Source organism: Oncorhynchus nerka, linkage group LG20, assembly GCF_034236695.1.
Source record: "Oncorhynchus nerka isolate Pitt River linkage group LG20, Oner_Uvic_2.0, whole genome shotgun sequence".
Classification (NCBI taxonomy): Eukaryota; Metazoa; Chordata; class Actinopteri; order Salmoniformes; family Salmonidae; genus Oncorhynchus; species Oncorhynchus nerka.
In genome coordinates this window covers 76,031,974-76,058,242 of record NC_088415.1, presented here as the reverse complement: position 1 = coordinate 76,058,242, position 26,269 = coordinate 76,031,974, and the positions used below count along the sequence as shown (strand labels likewise).

General features: G+C 48.3%; 1 protein-coding gene across 6 annotated transcripts in view; it reads right to left on the bottom strand.

Annotated features, from left to right (window-relative positions):
- Window positions 1–26,269, bottom strand: part of LOC115103145 (partitioning defective 3 homolog) — a 254,743-nt gene that overhangs the window by 127,818 nt on the left and 100,656 nt on the right. For all 6 annotated transcript variants that reach the window (XM_029623850.2, XM_065005787.1, XM_029623854.2 and 3 more), the window contains exons 3-5: window positions 24,073–24,253; window positions 16,873–17,072; window positions 15,410–15,553 (exon numbers count right to left, since the gene is read on the bottom strand). In XM_029623850.2, coding sequence (XP_029479710.2) covers window positions 15,410–15,553; window positions 16,873–17,072; window positions 24,073–24,253 — 525 coding nt within the window. The remainder of the gene's footprint in view (window positions 1–15,409; window positions 15,554–16,872; window positions 17,073–24,072; window positions 24,254–26,269) is intronic.

Here is a 26,269-nt window from a genome sequence, read left to right as displayed (position 1 = left end):
TTCACAACAGGATCACAGTGGCTACAGAGCATGTCTCATAGGATTCGTGTCCTATGCTTAACAGGTTGTGAATGGGTTTCTAAACAAGAGGAAAACGGTTTGGGACACTGTGGGTTACACGTACATGACAATTCTTGCATGGTGTAGACATAGAAAGGGAGATATTTATGAAAAGGTCAAGAAAAATACAATATTCACATTCTATTCCCCAAGACAACACTATGCTCCTTGAAGAGCATGTGAATCACATTCATCACCACAGATACAGGAGGAAAGTCACACGGCCACATTTCAATAGTAGCTCCTTCGATGGACTTTTGTTTTATTCATCGAGTGACAATTCCATTTCCTGAATTGCACAGTGGGGTTCGACTTGGCTCTCCAACATCACAGTCCGAGTCCCAAATGGCCCCTTATTCCTTTTATAGTGCACTACTTTAGACCAGCGCCGGCTGGACCCTGTTCAAAAGAAAGTGCACTCTAAAGGGAATAGGGTGCCATTTGGGATGCAACAGTGTCTCCCCCCCCAGGTAAGGCGCAGGGACACTGAGGTGACAGAAAATGTTGAGGGGACAGTGGCAGTTTTCCATCAGTAAACGACTGGCTCGGGGGTATAGGGCCTCATGACAAACACAAACTGCCTATACTAGCTCATGTTGGTTTGGAGTGACTTGAGTGAATCAAATGGTTTTGTTTGCACTAAAACACATTCAAAAATGGCCCTACAACACAGACAGCTACAGTACAAGATGTGCTTTGAAGATCTCACATTTGATTAATACAACATCAACCAAATAACTGTTCAAAAGTCACTTAACTGCACTATGGCACTAGCCCCTCCTGTGACATCAGGTTGTACATATCCTCCCATTCTAACCAAGTGGTTAGATCACATCTATAATTCAGGGCTGGGCTTGGAGTTAATGGCTACTGGGAAGACAGGCTACAGGCGGGTAGGTAGGGCAGGTCGTGGCCCAAATGGCACCCTATTCCCGTTATAGTGCACTGCTTTAGACAGCTCCTAGTGCTCTAGTTAAAAGTAGTGCACTATATAGGGAATAGGGTGCCATTTGAGAAAGCCACAGGACAGGACATATTTTATTTTTCAGCTGAGTCATTGTTTGTTTCCTCATCTTAGTGCGAGTGTCTTGGCCACAATGGCACTCGGGCCTGTGGGCTCATTACATTTTAATAGTCAAATCCATCTCAGTGTGAATGAAATGGACTGTGTAGCAGACGGCCAAAGTGCACTTTAATGAAGTGTGCTCCCGCTGGAAATGGACAGCTGATTGTTTACGGACACAGACAAGAAAGAAACAACACCCATACATTACCTACAGGACAGACTAATACATGGAGTAAACGTGGAACTTGGACATATGCTCTTAGCCCAGGTGACTATCCTGAATGTCCTTTACACTTAACCCCACTACATCTTCTGTCCTGTCCAGAGTCACATATGTCCATCCTGCCTCGCTGCCATGTTTTCATAACAGGAGGAAACACTGGGCGAGCACAATGCTCCTCATCCACAATCGGAGTCTTGACAGAGACACACCGGACAAACAGGTTCTGGGTCAGTGGCTGGGTGACCCCTCTCAGGAAACCCCCCAAGGTTAGATTTGGGTCCATTTCTGGGAAATGTGATATGTATACACAGAGTTCCAGGTGCCTACAGGATCATATAGGAGCCCTATACCACGTCATTCAACTACCACGACATTCAACTACACGTACCAAGTCATTCAACTGCACCTGCCACGACATTCAACTACCACGACATTCAACTACACGTACCAAGTCATTCAACTGCACCTGCCACGACATTCAACTACCACGACATTCAACTACACCCATCACGTCATTCAATTATTCTCATAAACGGTCTAAGAATTGAGAGGGGATAGAATTAAGATACGCAGTCTAAGTGTAGTAGGACTGTCAGTGTCAACTCAAGTCATTGCGATTATCTGAGATAGGCCTCATCGTTGCGGTTTTGTTAAGTGGCTCTTACCAGTATGCAAGGCACGTAAACACTTTCCTGGTGGATGGTTGAAACTGCTGAGGCTGACACGACAATGCCCCCCTCACCCAGTCTGAGGTAGTGTAAAGCTAAGGACTGCCTGGTGTACTGTCTGTATATAAAACAGGCAATGAGAGTGGAGAAAAAGCCAAAAGATAAAACATCCAGCTAAGCTTTTTTCAGAGCAACAGCAGCAGAGCAATAACAATACGGAGGCGCAACATTAGATTTACAATGAGCTCTGTCGGTAAATCCACTTAATTCATGAGCATCCATTTCAGATATCCATACGATCACCGACGGAGCAAGGGGAGAGGAGATATCCATACGATCACCGACGGAGCAAGGGGAGAGGAGATATCCATACGATCACCGACGGAGCAAGGGGAGTGGAGATATCCATACGATCACCGACGGAGCAAGGGGAGTGGAGATATCCATACGATCACCGACGGAGCAAGGGGAGAGGAGATATCCATACGATCACCGACGGAGCAAGGGGAGAGGAGATATCCATACGATCACCGACGGAGCAAGGGGAGAGGAGATATCCATACGATCACCGACGGAGCAAGGGGAGAGGAGATATCCATACGATCACCGACGGAGCAAGGGGAGAGGAGATATCCATACGATCACCCGGAGCAAGGGGAGAGGAGATATCCATACGATCACCGGGCAAGGGGAGAGGAGATATCCATACGATCACCGACGGAGCAAGGGGAGTGGAGATATCCATACGATCACCGACGGAGCAAGGGGAGTGGAGATATCCCGATCACCGACGGAGCAAGGGGAGTGGAGATATCCATACGATCACCGACGGAGCAAGGGGAGAGGAGATATCCATACGATCACCGACGGAGCAAGGGGAGAGGAGATATCCATACGATCACCGACGGAGCAAGGGGAGAGGAGATATCCATACGATCACCGACGGAGCAAGGGGAGTGGAGATATCCATACGATCACCGACGGAGCAAGGGGAGAGGAGATATCCATACGATCACCGACGGAGCAAGGGGAGAGGAGATATCCATACGATCACCGACGGAGCAAGGGGAGAGGAGGTTACGGACTAAATACCAACATGACACACCGGATATGAATCTGCATAGCAATACCCCCTGTATATAGCCTCATTATTGTATTGTGATACTTATTAAAAATGTTTTATTTTTTACTTTAGCTTATTTAGTAAATATTTTCTTAACTCTATTTTCTTCAAATAGCTTTGTTGGTTAAGGGCTTGTAAAAGTAAGTATTTCACGGTATTCAGAGCATGTGACAAATACAATTACATTTTAAATGCTGTTTTAATGGACGTAGAAAGTAGAAAACACTGCAACGAGAGGAAGACGACATGCAAGTGTTCCTGTAGAGAGAGCTTGTTTATACATAAGATGGGTTTAACGGTTTCCTCTGACAGACTGACTACCACAGGACAGCCCTGCTATAAGTATACTCCTTCCCTGATACCTGCATTGCTTATTTTTTACAACAATCACACAAATTCCTCCTGAATTGACATAGGTGCTGGTCCAACACATAGCAGCGGTTTATGTTGTGTTTGGGGGGTACAGGACACAGCGTAATTGGTCCAACACATAGCAGCGGTTTATGTTGTGTTTGGGGGGTACAGGACACAGCGTAATTGGAAACATATGAGACATGAGGCACTGCAGGAGCTGGAATGCACACAGACACACACACACACACACACACACGAGTCTGAGAAGGTGGGATCCTTCATATGAGCTTCCTGATCATCTCTGAAAGTTGGGTGGGATCACACACACACACATTTGTATTTGTTAAGGCTGTTATACAATACATTCACATTAAGTGTGTGCCATCAGGCCCCTATTCTACAACACAAAAAACATGTGTACGTGTGTGTATAGTGCATATGTTATCATCTGTGCGTTTGCGCCTGTTTGTGTTGCTTGACAATCCCCACTGTTCCATAAAATCTACTTTATCTGGTTTTAATTTTACCGCTGGCATGAGTTACTTGATGTGGAATAGAGTTCCACGTAATCATGGCTCTATGTAGTTATATTTACATTTACATTTAAGTCATTTAGCAGACGCTCTTATCCAGAGCGACTTACAAATTGGTGCTTTCACCTTATGACATCCAGTGGAACAGCCACTTTACAATAGTGCATCTAAGTCTTTTAAGGGGGGTGAGAAGGATTACTTTATCCTATCCTAGGTATTCCTTAAAGAGGTGGGGTTTCAGGTGTCTCCAGAAGGTGGTGATTGACTCCGCTGTCCTGGCGTCGTGAGGGAGTTTGTTCCACCATTGGGGGGCCAGAGCAGCGAACAGTTTTGACTGGGCTGAGTGGGAACTGTACTTCCTCAGTGGTAGGGAGGCGAGCAGGCCAGAGGTGGATGAACGCAGTGCCCTTGTTTGGGTGTAGGGCCTGATCAGAGCCTGGAGGTACTGAGGTGCCGTTCCCCTCACAGCTCCGTAGGCAAGCACCATGGTCTTGTAGCGGATGCGAGCTTCAACTGGAAGCCAGTGGAGAGAGCGGAGGAGCGGGGTGACGTGAGAGAACTTGGGAAGGTTGAACACCAGATGGGCTGCGGCGTTCTGGATGAGTTGTAGGGGTTTAATGGCACAGGCAGGGAGCCCAGCCAACAGCGAGTTGCAGTAATCCAGACGGGAGATGACAAGTGCCTGGATTAGGACCTGCGCCGCTTCCTGTGTGAGGCAGGGTCGTACTCTGCGGATGTTGTAGAGCATGAACCTACAGGAACGGGCCACCGCCTTGATGTTAGTTGAGAACGACAGGGTGTTGTCCAGGATCACGCCAAGGTTCTTAGCGCTCTGGGAGGAGGACACAATGGAGTTGTCAACCGTGATGGCGAGATCATGGAACGGGCAGTCCTTCCCCGGGAGGAAGAGCAGCTCCGTCTTGCCGAGGTTCAGCTTGAGGTGGTGATCCGTCATCCACACTGATATGTCTGCCAGACATGCAGAGATGCGATTCGCCACCTGGTCATCAGAGGGGGGAAAGGAGAAGATTAATTGTGTGTCGTCTGCATAGCAATGATAGGAGAGACCATGTGAGGTTATGACAGAGCCAAGTGACTTGGTGTATAGCGAGAATAGGAGAGGGCCTAGAACAGAGCCCTGGGGACACCAGTGGTGAGAGCGCGTGGTGAGGAGACAGATTCTCGCCACGCCACCTGGTAGGAGCGACCTGTCAGGTAGGACGCAATCCAAGCATGGGCTGCGCCGGAGATGCCCAACTCGGAGAGGGTGGAGAGGAGGATCTGATGGTTCACAGTATCGAAGGCAGCCGATAGGTCAAGAAGGATGAGAGCAGAGGAGAGAGAGTTAGCTTTAGCAGTGCGGAGTGCCTCCGTGATACAGAGAAGAGCAGTCTCAGTTGAATGACTAGTCTTGAAACCTGACTGATTTGGATCAAGAAGGTCATTCTGAGAGAGATAGCGGGAGAGCTGGCCAAGGACGGCACGTTCAAGAGTTTTGGAGAGAAAAGAAAGAAGGGATACTGGTCTGTAGTTGTTGACATCGGAGGGATCGAGTGTAGGTTTTTTCAGAAGGGGTGCAACTCTCGCTCTCTTGAAGACGGGAGGGACGTAGCCAGCGGTCAGGGATGAGTTGATGAGCGAGGTGAGGTAAGGGAGAAGGTCACCGGAAATGGTCTGGAGAAGAGAGGAGGGGATAGGGTCAAGCGGGCAGGTTGTTGGGCGGCCGGCCGTCACAAGACGCGAGATGTCATCTGGAGAGAGAGGGGAGAAAGAGGTCAGAGCACAGGGTAGGGCAGTGTGAGCAGAACCAGCGGTGTCGTTTGACTTAGCAAACGAGGATCGGATGTCGTCGACCTTCTTTTCAAAATGGTTGACGAAGTCATCTGCAGAGAGGGAGGAGGGGGGAGGGGGAGGAGGATTCAGGAGGGAGGAGAAGGTTGCAAAGAGCTTCCTAGGGTTAGAGGCAGATGCTTGGAATTTAGAGTGGTAGAAAGTGGCTTTAGCAGCAGAGACAGAGGAGGAAAATGTAGAGAGGAGGGAGTGAAAGGATGCCAGGTCCGCAGGGAGGCGAGTTTTCCTCCATTTCCGCTCGGCTGCCCGGAGCCCTGTTCTGTGAGCTCGCAATGAGTCGTCGAGCCACGGAGCGGGAGGGGAGGACCGAGCCGGCCTGGAGGATAGGGGACATAGAGAGTCAAAGGATGCAGAAAGGGAGGAGAGGAGGGTTGAGGAGGCAGAATCAGGAGATAGGTTGGAGAAGGTTTGAGCAGAGGGAAGAGATGATAGGATGGAAGAGGAGAGAGTAGTGGGGGAGAGAGAGCGAAGGTTGGGACGGCGCGATACCATCCGAGTAGGGGCAGTGTGGGAAGTGTTGGATGAGAGCGAGAGGGAAAAGGATACAAGGTAGTGGTCGGAGACTTGGAGGAGTTGCAATGAGGTTAGTGGAAGAACAGCATCTAGTAAAGATGAGGTCGAGCGTATTGCCTGCCTTGTGAGTAGGGGGGAAGGTGAGAGGGTGAGGTCAAAAGAGGAGAGGAGTGGAAAGAAGGAGGCAGAGAGGAATGAGTCAAAGGTAGACGTGGGGAGGTTAAAGTCGCCCAGAACTGTGAGAGGTGAGCCGTCCTCAGGAAAGGAGCTTATCAAGGCATCAAGCTCATTGATGAACTCTCCGAGGAACCTGGAGGGCGATAAATGATAAGGATGTTAAGCTTGAAAGGGCTGGTAACTGTGACAGCATGGAATTCAAAGGAGGCGATAGACAGATGGGTAAGGGGAGAAAGAGAGAATGACCACTTGGGAGAGATGAGGATCCCGGTGCCACCACCCCGCTGACCAGAAGCTCTCGGGGTGTGCGAGAACACGTGGGCGGACGAAGAGAGAGCAGTAGGAGTAGCGGTGTTGTCTGTGGTGATCCATGTTTCCGTCAGTGCCAAAAAGTCGAGGGACTGGAGGGAGGCATAGGCTGAGATGAACTCTGCCTTGTTGGCCGCAGATCGGCAGTTCCAGAGGCTACCGGAGACCTGGAACTCCACGTGGGTCGTGCGCGCTGGGACCACCAGATTAGGTGGCCGCGGCCACGCGGTGTGGAGCGTTTGTATGGTCTGTGCAGAGAGGAGAGAACAGGGATAGACAGACACATAGTTGACAGGCTAGAGAAGAGGCTACGCTAATGCAAAGGAGATTGGAATGACAAGTGGACTACACGTCTCGAATGTTCAGAAAGTTAAGTTTACGTAGCAAGAATCTAATTGACTAAAATGATTCAAATGATACAGTACTGCTGAGGTAGGCTAGCTGGCAGTGGCTGCGTTGTTGACTTTGTAGGCTAGCTGGCAGTGGCTGCGTTGTTGACACTACACTAATCAAGTCGTTCCGTTGAGTGTAAAGTTTCTACAATGCTGCTATTCGGGGGCTAGCTGGCTAGCTAGCAGTGTTGATTACGTTACGTTGCGTTAAAAGAACGACAATAGCTGGCTAGCTAACCTAGAAAATCGCTCTAGACTACACAATTATCTTTGAAACAAAGACGGCTATGTAGCTAACTATGTAGCTAGCTACGATCAAACAAATCACACCGTTGGGACTGTAATGAAATGAAAATGTGATACTACCTGTGGAGCGAAGCGGAATGCGACCGGAATGCGAAAGTTCTATTCAGTAGACGTTGGCTAGCTGTATATATATATGTGCAGTACAAATAAATAGCATAATCCTGTGTTTACATTTGGAGCTGTATTGATTTCGACCTGACTAAATGTAGTATTGCATTGTTTCCACCTGTTAATGTGTGAATTCCAGAAGTGTTTACGGTCTCCAAGTCCGCTGTGCCTCCGTCCCAAATGGCACACTATTCTGTATTCAGTGCACAAATTTTGACCAGGCCTGTAGGGTTCTACGCAAAAGAAGTGAACAATAAAGGGATTAGGGTGCCATTTGGGACACATACAGTGTCTCTACTGTGGTAATGAAGCTGGTGTGAGACTATTTGCTTGGAGGGAGCCATTTCTCACTCCACTGAGCACATCGAACACTGACAACACTGAACAGGAATTAACAGGCTTGTGTGTGCCAGCCAAGGTGAGCATGAAACAGAACAATGAATGCATAGTTTCACACAATGGGGAGGAGGAATAAATATATACGTAAGCAGAATACACACGCTACACTGAGGTGACAATAGAACAGGGTTCCCCAACTGGCGGCCCGTGGGCCTTTATTTGGCCCAAGTTCAGCTTTTTTTCAAATATTCATTGTTGGACACACAATTCCGTAAAAACACCAGGAAATCAGCTCCAAGTCACTTAAATGGAAGAAATCTGTTGCCAAGTATTCCCACAGATATTAGACACATGCATGATCATACAGAAATGTAAACAAGGTTTGAAACTATGTTTAGGTCAAACATATCTGTTTGGGCTTCTTGTGGTCAATTTGCAGTCTACAAATTATTTGTAATTATGTTCCGGCCCCCCGACAGTCCGCTCAAGAAAAAAAATGTCCCGTGGCTGAATCTAGTTGATTTCTGCAACAGAAATTGCCCCTGCATATTTAAGAAATTAATCTACAGATTAGCCGTAAAGCAGCGAAGGTCACTTCAGTGTCAGTTGGTTAACATAAAGCACTTGCTAAAGGTCGATTGCAGTGGTATATCAGAGTAACATTGTGTTACAGGCAGGAACAAGCTCCCGAGTGACGCAGCGGTCTAAGGCACTGCATCTCAGTGCTAGAGGCATCACTACAGACCCTGGTTCAATCCAGGCGGTACCACAACCGGCCGTGATTGGGGAGTCCCATAAGGAGGTGCACAATTGGCCCAGTGTCGTCCGGGTTAGGCCGTCATTGTAAATAAGACTTTGTTCTTATCTAACTTGTTAAACAAAATGTTCTATAAAACAGAAAATGTCAGGTTAATAAGAGACCTCCATAAATGGTGACAACTGAAAGCTGTGGGGGAGATCGCAAGAAAGAAAAGCAAACACATTTCACAAGAGGCCTATTACCCACACAACTAGTCCTGGCGCTAGCAGGGGAGACGCGTGGCAGTCCTGGAGCTAGCAGGGGAGACGCGTGGCAGTCCTGGCGCTAGCAGGGGAGACGCGTGGCAGTCCTGGCGCTAGCAGGGGAGACGCGTGGCAGTCCTGGCGCTAGCAGGGGAGACGCGTGGCAGTCCTGGCGCTAGCAGGGGAGACGCGTGGCAGTCCTGGCGCTAGCAGGGGAGACGCGTGGCAGTCCTGGAGCTAGCAGGGGAGACGCGTGGCAGTCCTGGAGCTAGCAGGGGAGACGCGTGGCAGTCCTGGAGCTAGCAGGGGAGACGCGTGGCAGTCCTGGAGCTAGCAGGGGAGACGCGTGGCAGTCCTGGAGCTAGCAGGGGAGACGCGTGGCAGTCCTGGAGCTAGCAGGGGAGACGCGTGGCAGTCCTGGAGTCCTGTCCTGGAGCTAGCAGGGGAGACGCGTGGCAGTCCTGGAGCTAGCAGGGGAGACGCGTGGCAGTCCTGGAGCTAGCAGGGGAGACGCGTGGCAGTCCTGGAGCTAGCAGGGGAGACGCGTGGCAGTCCTGGAGCTAGCAGGGGAGACGCGTGGCAGTCCTGGAGCTAGCAGGGAGAGCAGTCCTGGGAGAGGGGAGACGTGGCAGTCCTGGAGCTAGCAGGGGAGACGCGTGGCAGTCCTGGCGCTAGCAGGGGAGACGCGTGGCAGTCTTGGCGCTAGCAGGGGAGACGCGTGGCAGTCTTGGAGCTAGCAGGGGAGACGCGTGGCAGTCTTGGAGCTAGCAGGGGAGACGCCTGGCAGTCTTTAGCAGGGGAGAGCTAGCAGTCTTGGAGCTAGGGGAGACGCATGGCAGTCTTGGAGCTAGCAGGGGAGACGCATGGCAGTCTTGGAGCTAGCAGGGGAGACGCATGGCAGTCTTGGAGCTAGCAGGGAAGACGCATGGCAGTCTTGGAGCTAGCAGGGAAGACGCATGGCAGTCTTGGAGCTAGCAGGGAAGACGCATGGCAGTCTTGGAGCTAGCAGGGAAGACGCATGGCAGTCTTGGAGCTAGCAGAAGATAGAGAAACTACAGCTTTTTTCCTCATTAGAGAAAAGGCTGGTGGAGTCACATTTATCCTAGGTTATGATAGTATGCTTATAATGGTACCAACTGCTTTCTTTAAAAGTGAAGGAATTTCACCTAAAGAGCTCCCCACTTTTCAAGAGAGTTGGTTCTGTTCTGCTATAGCGTCAAGCTGTCCATAAAGACTCAGAGTGCTAGGATTTAGGATCAGACGTGCCTTTTAGATTGTAGCAAATGCATAGACAGGGGGGCTCGGATCCTTGATCAGCACTCCTACTCCAAGACAATTCAGCATATGTGGCAAGGCTTCTAATGATCTTCTAACGACTACAAAAAGAAAGCTAGTCAGGCCGTGGACATCAATGCCACCCTACTAGACGAGCGAAGCACCCTTTTCTCACGCTTCGAACAACAACGACTGATCTGCCGAGGAGAGCCCCTGAAGACAATGAGGGCTACGTCCTTACGGTCTCCACGGAGAATGTATGGACGTTGTTCAAGCATCTTAACCCTCGCAAGCCTGCCGGCCCAGACGGCATCCCTAGCCGCGCCCTTGGAACATGTGCAGACCAGTTCGGTATTGTGATTTGGGACATTTTCAATCTCTCTAACACAGGCCGTTGTCTCCACCTGCATCAAGATGATTACCATCATCCCCGTGCCCAAGAATGGGGAAGTAACTGTACGACTACTACCGACCTGTAGCACTCACTTCGTTCATAATGAAGTACAACAAGAGGCTAGTCAAAGACCACATTACCTCCATTCTCCCTGACACACTCAACCCTCTCCAATTCACCTACCGCCCGACAGATCCAGACGACGCAATCGCCAATGCCCTCACTGCACACTGCCCTCAACCAGGACAAGAGGGATGCTGTTTATTGACTACACCTCGGCCTTCAATAGACCGTGGTGAAGGTACGACAGCAGCTCTTCAACCTCAGCAGACCCCCCCAGACATCTACCCCTCCATACCCCTATGAGTCCTGGTCAAAAGTAGTGCACTCTAAAGGGAATAGGGTGCCATTTGGGATACAAACCATCATTTGCGGATTGAATTTGGGATGGATACAGATATCACTGGGCTCGTCCCGTCTGTGGGGAGACAAGGTCTGACGACTGGTAATGCTCTTGTAAGAATGGAAATCAGAATCAGACAGAACGGCAAGCACTGTTTTTATATTTGTGTTACACAGTCAGGGGCCCATACTAAGTGGTATCATGCCAGGGCACTGCATCGTGGCAAAGTGAGTATTAGTTCTAATGATATAGATGGCATTTTGGCGCTACCTTTGATAGTACTACTCACGTTTAAACCAATTATAAAACACAAAAGGATAAAGGACATCTCTCAATCCCCTGTTCACATTTAAGTGTCCTGCTCTCGTTCCCCTGTTCACATTTAACAGTGTCCTGTTCTCCTCTCATTCAGGTATTGACAATCACAAATCTGAAGAATGGTTTCTGGAAATCATTAACCGTGTATTGATTTCTAGGGGGTTTAATTAGTGTTGTAATTAGCGTGTTGTGGGGTTGAATGCCGCGACAATATGCACAATGCCTCGGAGGGAGAAATTCCCAGGTGTCTTTCTCTGCTAGAAGTGGACCCTCAGGGAGAGACCAGCCTTGGAACTCCCATCTCGCTCAGCGGGGGTGTCACATTAAAACAAAAGAGAACAAAGCTCACAGGGAGAGGAGAAAGATAAAGATGAGACAGAACGACGGCGAGATTCTAGTACGGTCGGTGCAGCCATGGAGACCAGAGAGAGATGAGGCAGGAGAAGGGAAGAGGAGCAAGCGAATGAGAGGTTCTCAGAGAAAAGCAAGGGTTGAGATGCAGCACGGAGGGGAGAGAGAGACAGTATAGAGAGCAAGAGCATAAGAAGGAAAAAGAGAGAGTCAGACAGAGTGAGAGTAACCTAGAACAAATAATACCACTCCCCCATTAAGTACTTCTCCACAATCCTGAGGCCACAGCAGCACCTACTGGTACGGAGAAGAGCCCTGGGCTCTACGGGCGTACGGAGAAGAGCCCTGGGCTCTACGGGCGTACGGAGAAGTGCCCTGGGCTCTACGGGCGTACGGAGAAGTGCCCTGGGCTCTACGGGCGTACGGAGAAGTGCCCTGGGCTCTACGGGCGTACGGAGAAGTGCCCTGGGCTCTACGGGCTCTACGGAGAAGTGCCCTGGGCTCTACGGGCGTACGGAGAAGTGCCCTGGGCTCTACGGGCGTACGGAGAAGTGCCCTGGGCTCTACGGGCGTACGGAGAAGTGCCCTGGGCTCTACGGGCGTACGGAGAAGTGCCCTGGGCTCTACGGGCGTACGGAGAAGTGCCCTGGGCTCTACGGGCGTACGGAGAAGTGCCCCTGTACGGAGGCCTGGGCTACGGGCGTACGGAGGTGCCCTGGGACGGGGAGAAGTGCCCTGGGCTCTGCGGGCCGGGCTCTACGGGCGGAGAAGTGCCCTGGGCTCGGGCGCACGGCGGGCGTACGGAGAAGTGCCCTGGGCTCTGCGGGCGCACGGAGAAGCCCTGCCCCTACGGGGCTCTGGGCTCTACGGGCGTACGGAGAAGTGCCCTGGGCTCTATGGTGCCCTGGGCTCTGCGGGCGTACGGAGAAGTGCCCTGGGCTCTGCGGGCGTACGGAGAAGTGCCCCGGGCTCTATGGGCGTACGGAGAAGTGCCCCGGGCTCTATGGGCGTACGGAGAAGTGCCCTGGGCTCTATGGGCGTACGGAGAAGAACTCTAGTACCTCTTTAGTATCTGTATGGGCTTATGGAGCTGTGGTCCCCAGTGGCCAAGACAAGAAGTCGACCAATCACCCTCAACTGTCTTATTAAGCCTCATACATACACCTCCACCGCTAGCTACCAGGAAGCCAGCAGCACATCCTCCTGAAGCAGCTCCATTAGCCATGATTTATGGCTCCACGGCCTAGCTTCACATGATTTATCATAACAAACCAGGTGACTGTAGGCTTCTGTTCTGCACCAGTGCCACCTGAGGGACTTCCCCATCTTTGTTGTAGTGTGCAGGACATCAGGGAGTGCTGGAGGGACCCTAGCTAGCAGTTTCTACTGCATGTAGTTAGCCAGCAGTGATGATTAACCTACTGTTTGTACGGCTGTGTGAAACAGGCTTCTCATCTCCCCTGTGGTTAACTAATGCACCGATCACTAAACCAAGTCCAACCATGACAAAGGACATGGATACACACAATGGCCTAATGGACAAGGACAAACCGGACAGAATGATGATTAGGTAAATCCATGGAACGGTGGTGGTATCTTTTTTCGCCTGACATGGATTGCATGTGTAACATTCATTCAGGAGGTGCATGAAGCGTATACAGCCAGGGGCAACCAAGCACATCCACGCTAACCTCAGGCAATACTGATACAAGTGAGAATTGAAGCCAAAGCCTATTTCTTATAAATATTCATTTCTAAAGAATTCCAATTACAGCAGCGAACAAGATATGGGTGGGCATTGGGTATTGTACAGGCATCTCCTCTTTCATCTGCAGGTGTGTGTGTGTGTGTGTGTGTGTGTGTGTGTGTGTACTGGCTGTTACTGCAATACTCCGGCCAAAGAGACAGTTCACATTGCATGATGGTGTTCAATGTAATTTTTTTAATTGAATTGAAAGTCTCACTCTCTGCTATCCATGTTGAGCCAGACACTCACACGCAAGAATGTATATGCACCCATACTTTATAGATAGTAAGTGTATTCAAGCATACCAAAAAGTGTATTGAAGCCCTATGGGTCCTGGTCAGAAGTAGTGCACTATAGAGAGAATAGGGTGTCATTTAGGACACAACCATAGTGTTTTCTCCACACTGTCATCCAAGTGATCCCCCATCAGATTGGCTGTGAGATACTCTGTCTGCTGTGAGAAGTGGTCGGTCATTACCTAGAAGTGTATTCAAGCATATAAAAACAGACCCTACAAAGTGTTTTTTTTACACACTGTCGCCCATGTAGTCCTTCAGATTGGCAAGAGAAGTGGTCATTACACCCTGCTCCTGCACTGCCAGCTGTGGCTCATTAAAACACATGACAGATTTATGAACACACACACAGATCTCTGCGCTCTCATGTTGCCACAGCAACAGTACCTGTTGCCAGAGCGGCTGAAGGAGATAACATTTCAGGATTCACATCACAAACTCAGTGTGAGTTTTCAGAGCATTCTCAGAACCTCAATGACTTTCACGGAGTTCTATCACTGGACAAACAAGACATTTCTCCCAACTTTCAACATCCCTCCATCCTTCCCCTCTGAAAAAATCTGAACAAACACTTACAGCAGTGAGAAAGCAGAGCCACTTGATTCTTCCCAAATGGCAGTCTATTCCCTATATAGTGCAATACTTTAGACCGGGCCCATAAGGCTCTGGTCAAAAGAAGTGCACGAAATAGGGCATAAGGTATTATTTGTGATACAACCACTGATCCTTCACGGTGATGGCTACAGTCCTATGCAATACAGACATCTGTTGGAAGATGCCTCTCCAATCCAGTCTGATTAATGGAGTGACTAAATTGTTCATGGCTCCACATGTCCTTTTAAAATCAGCTCATATCTCATGGCGCTGACAAAATAAATGAACGGTCGGGAAGAAAGAAGTTATATGACGATCACTATTATGAAAAACATCCTAGGCTATGAACTTCCGGCTTGTGTCCTTAATAGCACCCTAGTCACTACATAGTGCATTACTTTCAACCAGAGCTGGTCAAAAGAAGTCCATTATATGGAATATGGTGCCATTTTGGACACAGACCCACCAGTTGTCGTCAATGTGGCTTCTCCACAGCAGAGCAGCTCAGTCGACCTAGCGCCCACAGACAGATGAACATCTGAACTCATTCTGTCAGCTAATGCCATGGTTTACATGGAGGAGAGGGAGCGAAGCAGCGAGGGCGCAGAGACAAGGGGCGCAGAGGACAAGGGGCGCAGAAGACAGGGGGCGCAGAAGACAGGGGGCGCAGAAGACAGGGGGCGCAGAAGACAGGGGGCGCAGAAGACAGGGGGCGCAGGGGCGCAGAAGACAGGGGGCGCAGAAGACAGGGGGCGCAGAGGACAGGGGCGCAGAGGACAGGGGGCGCAGAGACAGGGGGCGCAGAGGGCGAAGAGAGAGCGAGAGCGCAATGGGCGAGGGCGCAGAGAGCGAGGACGCAGATGGCGCAGAGAGCGAGGGCGCAGAGAGCGCGGGACGTACTTAGCAAGGGCCCCCACACTCTGGATAATACAGTCTTCTAAATGACTCAAATATACGTAATGTTAATGTGACCAGGTTTGCATGTACAGTACAGTGTGTGGTGCTACCTGCTCCTGTCTCTCCAGCCAGCGGTCTACCATGGGGTGGTTGGCGCTCAGGGAGGAGCGGGCCGTCTCTCTCTGGAACTCTCTCTCGTTTGCCCAGGTCCCTGAGTCACGGGGGAGACTACGGTACGTGTCCACAACCTTACCCTGGATAGACAAAGGAACAAAGAAGAATTTTAGGGCTGGTTTCCCAGACACAGATTATCCCTAGTCCTACTATACGCTAGGCTTAATCTGGGTCTGGGAAACCATCCCTTAAGGGGATACTTCAGGATTTTGGCAATGAGGCCCTTTATGTACTTCCCCAGCGTGAGAGGCCCTTTATGTACTTCCCCAGCGTGAGAGGCCCTTTATGTACTTCCCCAGCGTGAGAGGCCCTTTACGTACTTCCCCAGCGTAAGAGGCTCTTTATGTACTTCCCCAGTGTGAGAGGCCCTTTATGTACTTCCCCAGTGTGAGAGGCCCTTTATGTACTTCCCCAGTGTAAGAGGCCCTTTATGTACTTCCCCAGTGTAAGAGGCCCTTTATGTACTTCCCCAGTACTTAAGAGGCCCTTTATGTACTTCCCCAGTGTAAGAGGCCCTTTATGTACTTCCCCAGTGTAAGAGGCCCTTTATGTACTTCCCCAGTGTAAGAGGCCCTTTATGTACTTCCCCAGTGTAAGAGGCCCTTTATGTACTTCCCCAGTGTAAGAGGCCCTTTATGTACTTCCCCAGTGTAAGAGGCCCTTTATGTACTTCCCCAGTGTAAGAGGCCCTTTATGTACTTCCCCAGTGTAAGAGGCCCTTTATGTACTTCCCCAGTGTAAGAGGCCCTTTATGTACTTCCCCAGTGTAAGATGAACTCGTGCATATCACTTTATTTGTATGTCCAGTATGAAGGGAGGTAGCAGATACCATAGACTTCCAGTCACTGTGTTAACGCTAGCTAGCAATTGCGCTAGAGCTAGTAAGTGACTTCCTTCAAACTGCACACAACTTCCTTCAAACTGACTCTGGGGAGGTAGATAAAGGGTTTCATTTACATAATCCCAAAGTTTCCCTTTAAAGATAAAGGCTATAAACATAGTTAGCGTGGGGGGCCCTTTCTAAGTACGTCTACATTCAGTACACTTAGGGGAGAGCATTTGAGAGGACACAAGTAGCTAATGTCATACACTGTAGATCAGGAGTGGGCAATTTATTGGCCTTGAGTGCCATGTTGGGATTCCGAAATTGAGGGCCGCACTAACTTCCTTCAAAACACATTTGCTGGCCAGAAAAAAAGGTAAGTTATTTGAAAATACAAAAGGGCCATTTTAACATATTTTCCATCTAGTTGTAGACGTTCAAGAGTGGACTGGAGTGGTTTAACCCAAAATAATTGTCAGTGTTTTACTCAAACCTCCTGGGGTCAGATTGAATGGCCATAGTTTGCCCACCCCTGCTTTAGATAGTGTACAGGGGAGTTGTATGATCGTTGGCAACCTTTCTCTCCAGGCTGTTGGCTTCAGTGCTGGTGTCGCCAACAGAGTGTCGTGGTTTGAGGAAACCAGCTGTGGTGGACCAGCGGGTGGGGTTCTTCCTGGACGGCTCCTCTGGCGGCAGGGTCACACGGGGGTCGCTGAATGGCCCATTGACCGTCGCCAGTGCTGGATCACTGCTGCGACGCACATGGAGGGGCATATCTGGAGGAGAGCAAGAGACCGTGCGAGATGGTGAAAGACAGAGAGGAGGGAGAGACAGCAGAGAAGGTCAAAATGAGTTTATTTGGGAAAGTATGTACTTCCTTACTTTGGCCCATCGCTCCAGCAAACAGCTGGGTTTCATTCAGTTGACCTTCTCTCCAGGCTTCTCCATATTGATGTCTGCTTTATGTCACTTTATTAGGTTTGTGTATTGGTCCTAATCAGGACCTTAGTTTCAGCAAGGACACATGTTTGTGTTGTAGTCCAAATCAAACAGACTATGATGCTCAGCAGCAGTTCTTGCCAATTCCCTTCTCACAGTAGTAATTAGTCCATTCTTAATGTGAATCAGAGCAGTGTGGGTGATTCTCTCTTATAAAGCCATTACAGTCTGGGTTCCCAGTGCTGTGTCAATACACAAATCAGAATTCAGAGTTCACCACTATCAGCTGTAAATTGGTGTTCTGGAGCCCACTATTATGCCTATGCTCAGTAATTATCGGAGGTTGGTGTAGGCTGACTTACCTAGTTAAATAAAGGTTGCATCAAAAATATTGTGCAGGGGTTCCAAAACCATTTTCATACAAAAAACATCTGTGACCCCACTATGTAAAAAAAGGTATGTAATCAACGGCCAATGTTTACTTTTGTTATTTGGGCTATGACATTACATATCAGTCCCACAGTATTTCAATCTGAAGGAAGTATGGTTTGAAGTGACTGAAATGCATCAGAAAGGTATTGGGAAGTTCAGAAGATCATCAGGCAATAATGTATTATATTCTGTGTAGATAACATTGATGTTCTTTTTCCCCCAGTCTAATTTAGTGCCTGGTCTTGTCCACTCGGTTCTAACGGCTTGTGGGCATAGTAGAGGGAAACATTATGTACCTGACAGTAATTTTTCGGTGATGGGGTCATAATAAACCTCTTTATTACAACGGCATCTAGCGTAAGTTTTGTGAAACAAGCGCAAATTCTCTCGCAACCCCATTTTAAAATCAGGCGACCGCACCGTGCCGTGACCACTAGTTTGGGAAACCCTGGGTTAATGATTGATTGAGTAGCTTCGGAGGGCTTTCACATTAGATTGTACTAAACAAGTCAGTCAACTAAATTGGATTTTTGAGATTAGATGTGAATATGCTATAATGACAAATTGTCGGCATAATCAGAACAAGCAGGTTCCTAATTTATAACCTTTTAGAGCAATATACTTTCTAACCTCATCTAACTATAGTTAATAACTTATTATGGCTGGGGGCAGTATTGAGTAGCTTGGATGAATAAGGTGTCCAGAGGTGCCCAGAGTAAACTGCCTGCTCCTCAGTCCCAGTTGCTAATATATGCATAGTATTAGTATATTTGGATAGAAAACACTCTGAAGCTTCAAAAACTGTTTGAATGATGTCTGTGAGTATAACAGAACTCATATGGCAGGCAAAAACCTGAGAAAAAAATACAACCAGGAAGTGGGAAATCTGCAGTTGGTCGATTTTCAACTCAGCCCCTATTGAAGATACAGTGGGATATTGGTCATGTTGCACTTCCTAAGGCTTCCACTAGATGTCAATCGTCTTTAGAAACTTGTTAGAGGCTTCTACTGTGAAGGGGGGCTGAATGAGAGGGGAATGAGTCAGAGGTCTGCAGCAGCCACGAGCTGGTCACACGCATTCACATGAGAGGTAGCTCCCGTTCCATTTGCTTTTCTGAAGACAAAGGAATTCTCAGGTTGGAACATTACTGAAGATTTATGTTAAAAACACCCTAAAGATAGATTCTATACATCGTTTGACATGTTTCTACGGACTGTAACAGAACTTTTTGACATTTCGTCTGCAACTAGTGAGCGCGCTTCGTGAGTTTTGTTTACCAAACGCACTAACAAAAGTAGCTATTTGGACATAAATGATAGACATTATTGAACAAATCAAACGTTTATTGTGAAACTGGGAGTCCTGGGAGTGCATTCTGATGAAGATTATCAAAGGTAGGTGAATATTTATTATGTTATTTCTGACTTCTGTTGACTGCACAATATGGCGGATATCTTTTTGGCTTGTTGGGTCTCTGAGCGCCGTACTCAGATTATTGCATGGTTTACTTTTTCCGTAAAGCTTTTTTAAAATCTGACACAGCGGTTGCATTAAGGAGAAGTTTACATTTACATTTAAGTCATTTAGCAGACGCTCTTATCCAGAGCGACTTACAAATTGGTGCATTCACCTTATGACATCCAGTGGAACAGTAGTGCATCTAAATCTTTTAAGGGGGGGTGAGAGGGATTACTTTATCCTATCCTAGGTATTCCTTAAAGAGGTGGGGTTTCAGGTGTCTCCGGAAGGTGGTGATTGACTCCGCTGTCCTGGCGTCGTGAGGGAGTTTGTTCCACCATTGGGGGCCAGAGCAGCGAACAGTTTTGACTGGGCTGAGCGGGAACTGTACTTCCTCAGTGGTAGGGAGGCGAGCAGGCCAGAGGTGGATGAACGCAGTGCCCTTGTTTGGGTGTAGGGCCTGATCAGAGCCTGGAGGTACTGAGGTGCCGTTCCCCTCACAGCTCCGTAGGCAAGCACCATGGTCTTGTAGCGGATGCGAGCTTCAACTGGAAGCCAGTGGAGAGAGCGGAGGAGCGGGGTGACGTGAGAGAACTTGGGAAGGTTGAACACCAGACGGGCTGCGGCGTTCTGGATGAGTTGTAGGGGTTTAATGGCACAGGCAGGGAGCCCAGCCAACAGCGAGTTGCAGTAATCCAGACGGGAGATGACGAGTGCCTGGATTAGGACCTGCGCCGCTTCCTGTGTGAGGCAGGGTCGTACTCTGCGGATGTTGTAGAGCATGAACCTACAGGAACGGGCCACCGCCTTGATGTTAGTTGAGAACGACAGGGTGTTGTCCAGGATCACGCCAAGGTTCTTAGCGCTCTGGGAGGAGGACACAATGGAGTTGTCAACCGTGATGGCGAGATCATGGAACGGGCAGTCCTTCGCCGGGAGGAAAAGCAGCTCCGTCTTGCCGAGGTTCAGCTTGAGGTGGTGATCCGTCATCCACACTGATATGTCTGCCAGACATGCAGAGATGCGATTCGCCACCTGATCATCAGAAGGGGGAAAGGAGAAGATTAATTGTGTGTCGTCTGCATAGCAATGATAGGAGAGACCATGTGAGGTTATGACAGAGCCAAGTGACTTGGTGTATAGCGAGAATAGGAGAGGGCCTAGAACAGAGCCCTGGGGGACACCAGTGGTGAGAGCACGTGGTGTGGAGACGGATTCTCGCCACGCCACCTGGTAGGAGCGACCTGTCAGGTAGGACGCAATCCAAGCGTGGGCCGCGCCGGAGATGCCCAACTCGGAGAGGGTGGAGAGGAGGATCTGATGGTTCACAGTATCGAAGGCAGCCGATAGGTCTAGAAGGATGAGAGCAGAGGAGAGAGAGTTAGCTTTAGCAGAGCGGAGCGCCTCCGTGATACAGAGAAGAGCAATCTCAGTTGAATGACTAGTCTTGAAACCTGACTGATTTGGATCAAGAAGGTCATTCTGAGAGAGATAGCGGGAGAGCTGGCCAAGGACGGCACGTTCAAGAGTTTTGGAGAGAAAAGAAAGAAGGGATACTGGTCTGTAGTTGTTGACATCGGAGGGATCGAGTGTAGGTTTTTTCAGAAGGGGTGCAACTCTCGCTCTCTTGAAGACGGAAGGGACGTAGCCAGCGGTCAGGGATGAGTTGATGAGCGAGGTGAGGTAAGGGAGAAGGTCTCCGGAAATGGTCTGGAGAAGAGAGGAGGGGATAGGGTCAAGCGGGCAGGTTGTTGGGCGGCCGGCCGTCACAAGACGCGAGATTTCATCTGGAGAGAGGGGGAGAAAGAGGTCAGAGCACAGGGTAGGGCAGTGTGAGCAGAACCAGCGGTGTCGTTTGACTTAGCAAACGAGGATCGGATGTCGTCGACCTTCTTTTCAAAATGGTTGACGAAGTCATCTGCAGAGAGGGAGGAGGGGGGGAGGATTCAGGAGGGAGGAGAAGGTTGCAAAGAGCTTCCTAGGGTTAGAGGCAGATGCTTGGAATTTAGAGTGGTAGAAAGTGGCTTTAGCAGCAGAGAGAGAAGAGGAAAATGTAGAGAGGAGGGAGTGAAAGGATGCCAGGTCCGCAGGGCGGCGAGTTTTCCTCCATTTCCGCTCGGCTGCCCGGAGCCCTGTTCTGTGAGCTCGCAATGAGTCGTTGAGCCACGGAGCGGGAGAGGAGGACCGAGCCGGCCTGGAGGATAGGGGACATAGAGAGTCAAAGGATGCAGAAAGGGAGGAGAGGAGGGTTGAGGAGGCAGAATCAGGAGATAGGTTGGAGAAGGTTTGAGCAGAGGGAAGAGATGATAGGATGGAAGAGGAGAGAGTAGCGGGGGAGAGAGAGCGAAGGTTGGGACGGCGCGATACCATCCGAGTAGGGGCAGTGTGGGAAGTGTTGGATGAGAGCGAGAGGGAGATATATTTCCATGTATAACACTTGTATTTTCATCAACATTTATAATGAGTATTTCTGTAAATTGATGTGGCTCTCTGCAAAATCACCGGATGTTTTTGGAACTACTGAACATAACGCGCCAATGTATACTGAGATTTTTTTTATATAAATATGAACTTTATCGAACAAAACATACATGTATTGTGTAACATGAGTAACACACTATGAATGTCATCTGATGAAGATCATCAACGGTTAGTGATTAATTCTCTCTCTATTTCTGATTTTTGTGACTCCACTCTTTGGCTGGAATAATGGCTGTGTTTTTCTGTGACTTGGCTCTGACCTAACAATCGTTTGTGGTGTTTTCGCTGTAAAGGATATTTGAAATCGGACACTATGGTGGGATTAACAACAAGATTACCTTTAAAATGGTATAAAATACTTGTATGTTTGAGGAATTGTAATTATGAGATTTCTGTTGTTTTGAATTTGGCGCCCTGCACTTTCACTGGCTGTTGTCATATCGATCCCATTAAAGGGATTTCAGCCCTAAGAAATTTTAACTGACGGTATATATATATTTTCTAACAGGGCCTAACTTTATATTACTATAGCTTGCAAAACTGGTATAAATTGAATGATTCTGCACAGGGTCCTCTATGTAAATTGGAACAGTTTTTAATGGAAGATGACATTTTGCCAGTAGAATAATTTGGACAATTGGCTCTTGGCCAAAGAGTAAAGAATACACAGCTAACAAGACTGGATAGCGGAGGGACTCTGAATAAAATGAGAGTAAACTTCTATTTCTAACAGTTTTTCTGATCATATTCCTAATTATAATATTGACAATTAATGGAATGCTGTCTTCAGCAATTTGATTCCAGTAGGCAGCTAGAGAGGCCGACAGAGAGGCCTCGGAGTTTGAGTCTGGGGAGGCTGGGTGGTCAGACCTGTTAGGACAGAGTTCTCTCCTCCCTCCCTGTAATGCTCTGTCCCATGACTAAGACAGAGACACCATAGTTCTGAACACGTCTCTCACGCTCCTGGTGAACAGGCACCCGCTTTCACAGCGCAGCATCATGGGACTCCTGCTCTGTGTTCCAGTTTGGATGAAGGAGCTAGTCATAAACAGAACTCTATGGTGATGTGACACTGAATGTTCTGGGAGACATGCAGGGGAGAGGAGCCATTGGAAGTAACACTGAGGAGCCGCAGCATAGTGGAGACGTTCCCATCTGTCAGAACATGGTGATGTGACACTGAATGTTCTGGGAGACATGCAGGGGAGAGGAGCCATTGGAAGTAGCACTGAGGAGCGGCAGCATAGTGGAGACGTTCCCATCGGTCAGAACATGGTGATGTGACACTGAATGTTCTGGGAGACATGCAGGGGAGAGGAGCCATTGGAAGTAGCACTGAGGAGCAGCAGCATAGTGGAGACGTTCCCATCGGTCAGAACATGGTGATGTGACACTGAATGTTCTGGGAGACATGCAGGGGAGAGGAGCCATTGGAAGTAGCACTGAGGAGCGGCAGCATAGTGGAGACGTTCCCATCTGTCAGAACATGGTGATGTGACACTGAATGTTCTGGGAGACATGCAGGGGAGAGGAGCCATTGGAAGTAGCACTGAGGAGCAGCAGCATAGTGGAGACGTTCCCATCGGTCAGAACATGGTGATGTGACACTGAATGTTCTGGGAGACATGCAGGGGAGAGGAGCCATTGGAAGTAGCACTGAGGAGCAGCAGCATAGTGGAGACGTTCCCATCGGTCAGAACATGGTGATGTGACACTGAATGTTCTGGGAGACATGCAGGGGAGAGGAGCCTTTGGAAGTAGCACTGAGGAGCGGCAGCATAGTGGAGACGTTCCCATCGGTCAGAACATGGGAATGTGACACTTGGTGTCTTCAAAAGCCTTGGAGAGGTATTTTATTAAAACAGTGTCTTTTCCAGGGTTCTGCTCTCTGTTGTGGTCCATTTATTGGACCCAGTGGAGCAGCAAATAAGCCGTTGGGATTTCTGACATAGTTTGGAGAAGAACGCTGAAAATGAATGGAGCTTAACTTTGTTGCTTTTCTTTTTGTGCTGCACACAACTAAATGTTTGTATATACTGTAGCACAGTCTTGTTGGCTGTTGATGACATACTGCTATTCTGTTACAGAACTCCCACTCAAAAACAGTTTCCAACCAAAAGCCCACTTAGACTAATGTTAGTTAATGGCATCTTCCTGATGTTCTGTAACCACTCAAGACCAGCGGGCCAAAACATTTCATGTGATCATTTTATGTGGCTAAAGAACTGACTGCCCTAGATTCCTCCCACAGGAAAATATCTGCATAGCCACAGTAGATATATCTGTATGCTACATAATTCCCATCAATGGTTAATGCTCCTTGTACCCAGTGCAACGTTCTGATGCAAAACGTTGTCGAACGTTGCAGACAAAATCCATGAATAGAGCAGACATGATTCCTTGGTGTACATGTCGGAGAGGCATGCTCGTTTTACGTAACCCGGGTGTTTGATTTGTGAACTTACTAGTTCGGAGGGCGGACGGAGTGACTTCTATCTCGCTGGCGGCCTGGTAGGGCTGGAAAGCAGACATGCTGCTTGTGTTGAGCTCGGTGGCATACAGGTCGGGACTCTGGGTGCCCGTTGAGCTGGCGCTGGTTCCGTCACCACCATGGTGAGGTTCCTGTTCATCATACACCGCCACCAGCTGCCGGAAAGAGGGAAAAAGATGATTACTTGATTGACCATTTACACGTATTACATATGCAGAAGTGGCAGACATATATTATCAACAGACATGTATCTTTTGTAAATCATATACTGTATCTGGGAGCAAGACATACAGTAGCAGTCAAAAGTTGACACCTACTCGTTCAAGGGTTTGGTTACTACATGATACCATGTGTTATTTCATAGTTAAGTCTTCACTATTATTCTACAACGTAGAATAGTAAAAATAAAGAGAAACCCTTGAATGAGTAGGTGTCCAAACTACTGACTGGTACTGTATAGAATAGTGAAAAGCTTAGTGTGTGGTGTGAAGGAGTAATAGAAAGTCAGGAAGGAGCAAGAGAGAGATGGGAGGGAATATGAGCAAGAAAAATGAGAGACAGAAAGAGAAAGGAGGAAAAAGAAACACGACTTAAGAATTCAAGTTGACGTCTGACTCTAATCGATATGGATCCCACTAATGATTTTATCTACTGTAAGATTCAGGCTTCCTATCGTAAGGAGGCCTTATTAATTCCAAGGACAAGAACCCCTGCAGTTAATTGAATATGACATTCAAGCCGTCACTAAGACGTCCACGTGTGTTCAGCTGGCTTGCGTTATTGTTTCGGTGCTGAGAGGAAGGATCAAAATAGTTCAAAAGGCCATTAACAGTACAGTCACAGTCACACAGGCAGACAGCCACATTAGAAACAGATCTTATTCACCATGCAGTACAGCAGAGGCCCAAAGGCAACCAAATGTTGTCCGTCTCCGACTCCCGTACTGGCCACAACAGAGTCAGAGTCAGGCAGAGTTTGAGGGCACAATAACACTACCGGTATCTGTCCACTGGAGGTATACGGTCTTTTTCCCAAATGGCACACTATTCAATGTAAAGTGCACTTCTTTTGACCAGTCTCCAAAATGTGTCACTCTCAAGCCTATGACAAAGGATCCGTGTTAATATCTACTGGTAAGTTACGTCCCATGGTAAGGATGAGAATGATGCACTAACATACTAATCACTACATCACAACACTGTCTCTCAGGTTGTTTGAATTGCATTTCACTCTTATCACATTCACTGTATCTCCAGGTAGGGGACTACTAGTGTTGAGTGTGCGGAGCTAGGGTAACTGTCATTGAATTTTGGATGATGGTAATTGGCCAGCCGAATGACCGCGGTCTCCGTAATAACTGTTCAAATAGCAAACGCTATGCTCCTGACTGCATGTGTTGCCAACCAAATAAAATGGAATAGAACATGTCCCCATTCAAGTTAAGGATGGCATGGTTGGGTGGACTGGCGGCCATTGCGAGTGTATTCATAGGAGCAAAGCAGGAAGTAAAAACAGGAAGTGTACTCAAGATGTGCTGTGATTTGTTGATTCAACTCAACTGACATTACAGAAAACACAAGCCCTAATTTAAAGAAAACAAAAAAGTTAAGACAACAGGATTCTAATATCATATAACTCTCTGCAACAATGGGACCAGCTATGCTAGTTAGCAGCGGCGCTGGTCCCAGATTAGTGACCAGGTTGTCTTAACCTATATTTCTTCAACCTAGCATGAGCCAAATAAATTAACATAATTAGAATGAACATAAAATAACAGGCAGCCATTGCGAGTGTACCCATAGATGTGGTAAAGGAGTTTGGGCATATTCAACAAATCTAACAAAGTGGATATTCGTCAAATCCATCATGATTTATGTATTGTAACAAGTTTCAAGGTTTAAATGTCGTCACATGCACAAGTACAGTGCAATGGCTTTCTTAAAAGCTTTAAAGGTAATTACTTAAGTCCGATTTGGATATATTTGGCAGTTTATGCTGCTGCATAACATGTATAAATGGTCCCTTTTCAGGTTGTCCCTTTTCAAGTCCCGTTTGTACAAACTGGTTAGCATAGCAAGCATACGGTAATCGGTGGTGGTAGTCAAAGTACATTTTAACTGTAATGCAGTTGATTGGTAACGATGACTAACATGTGTTGGGCTTAACATCCA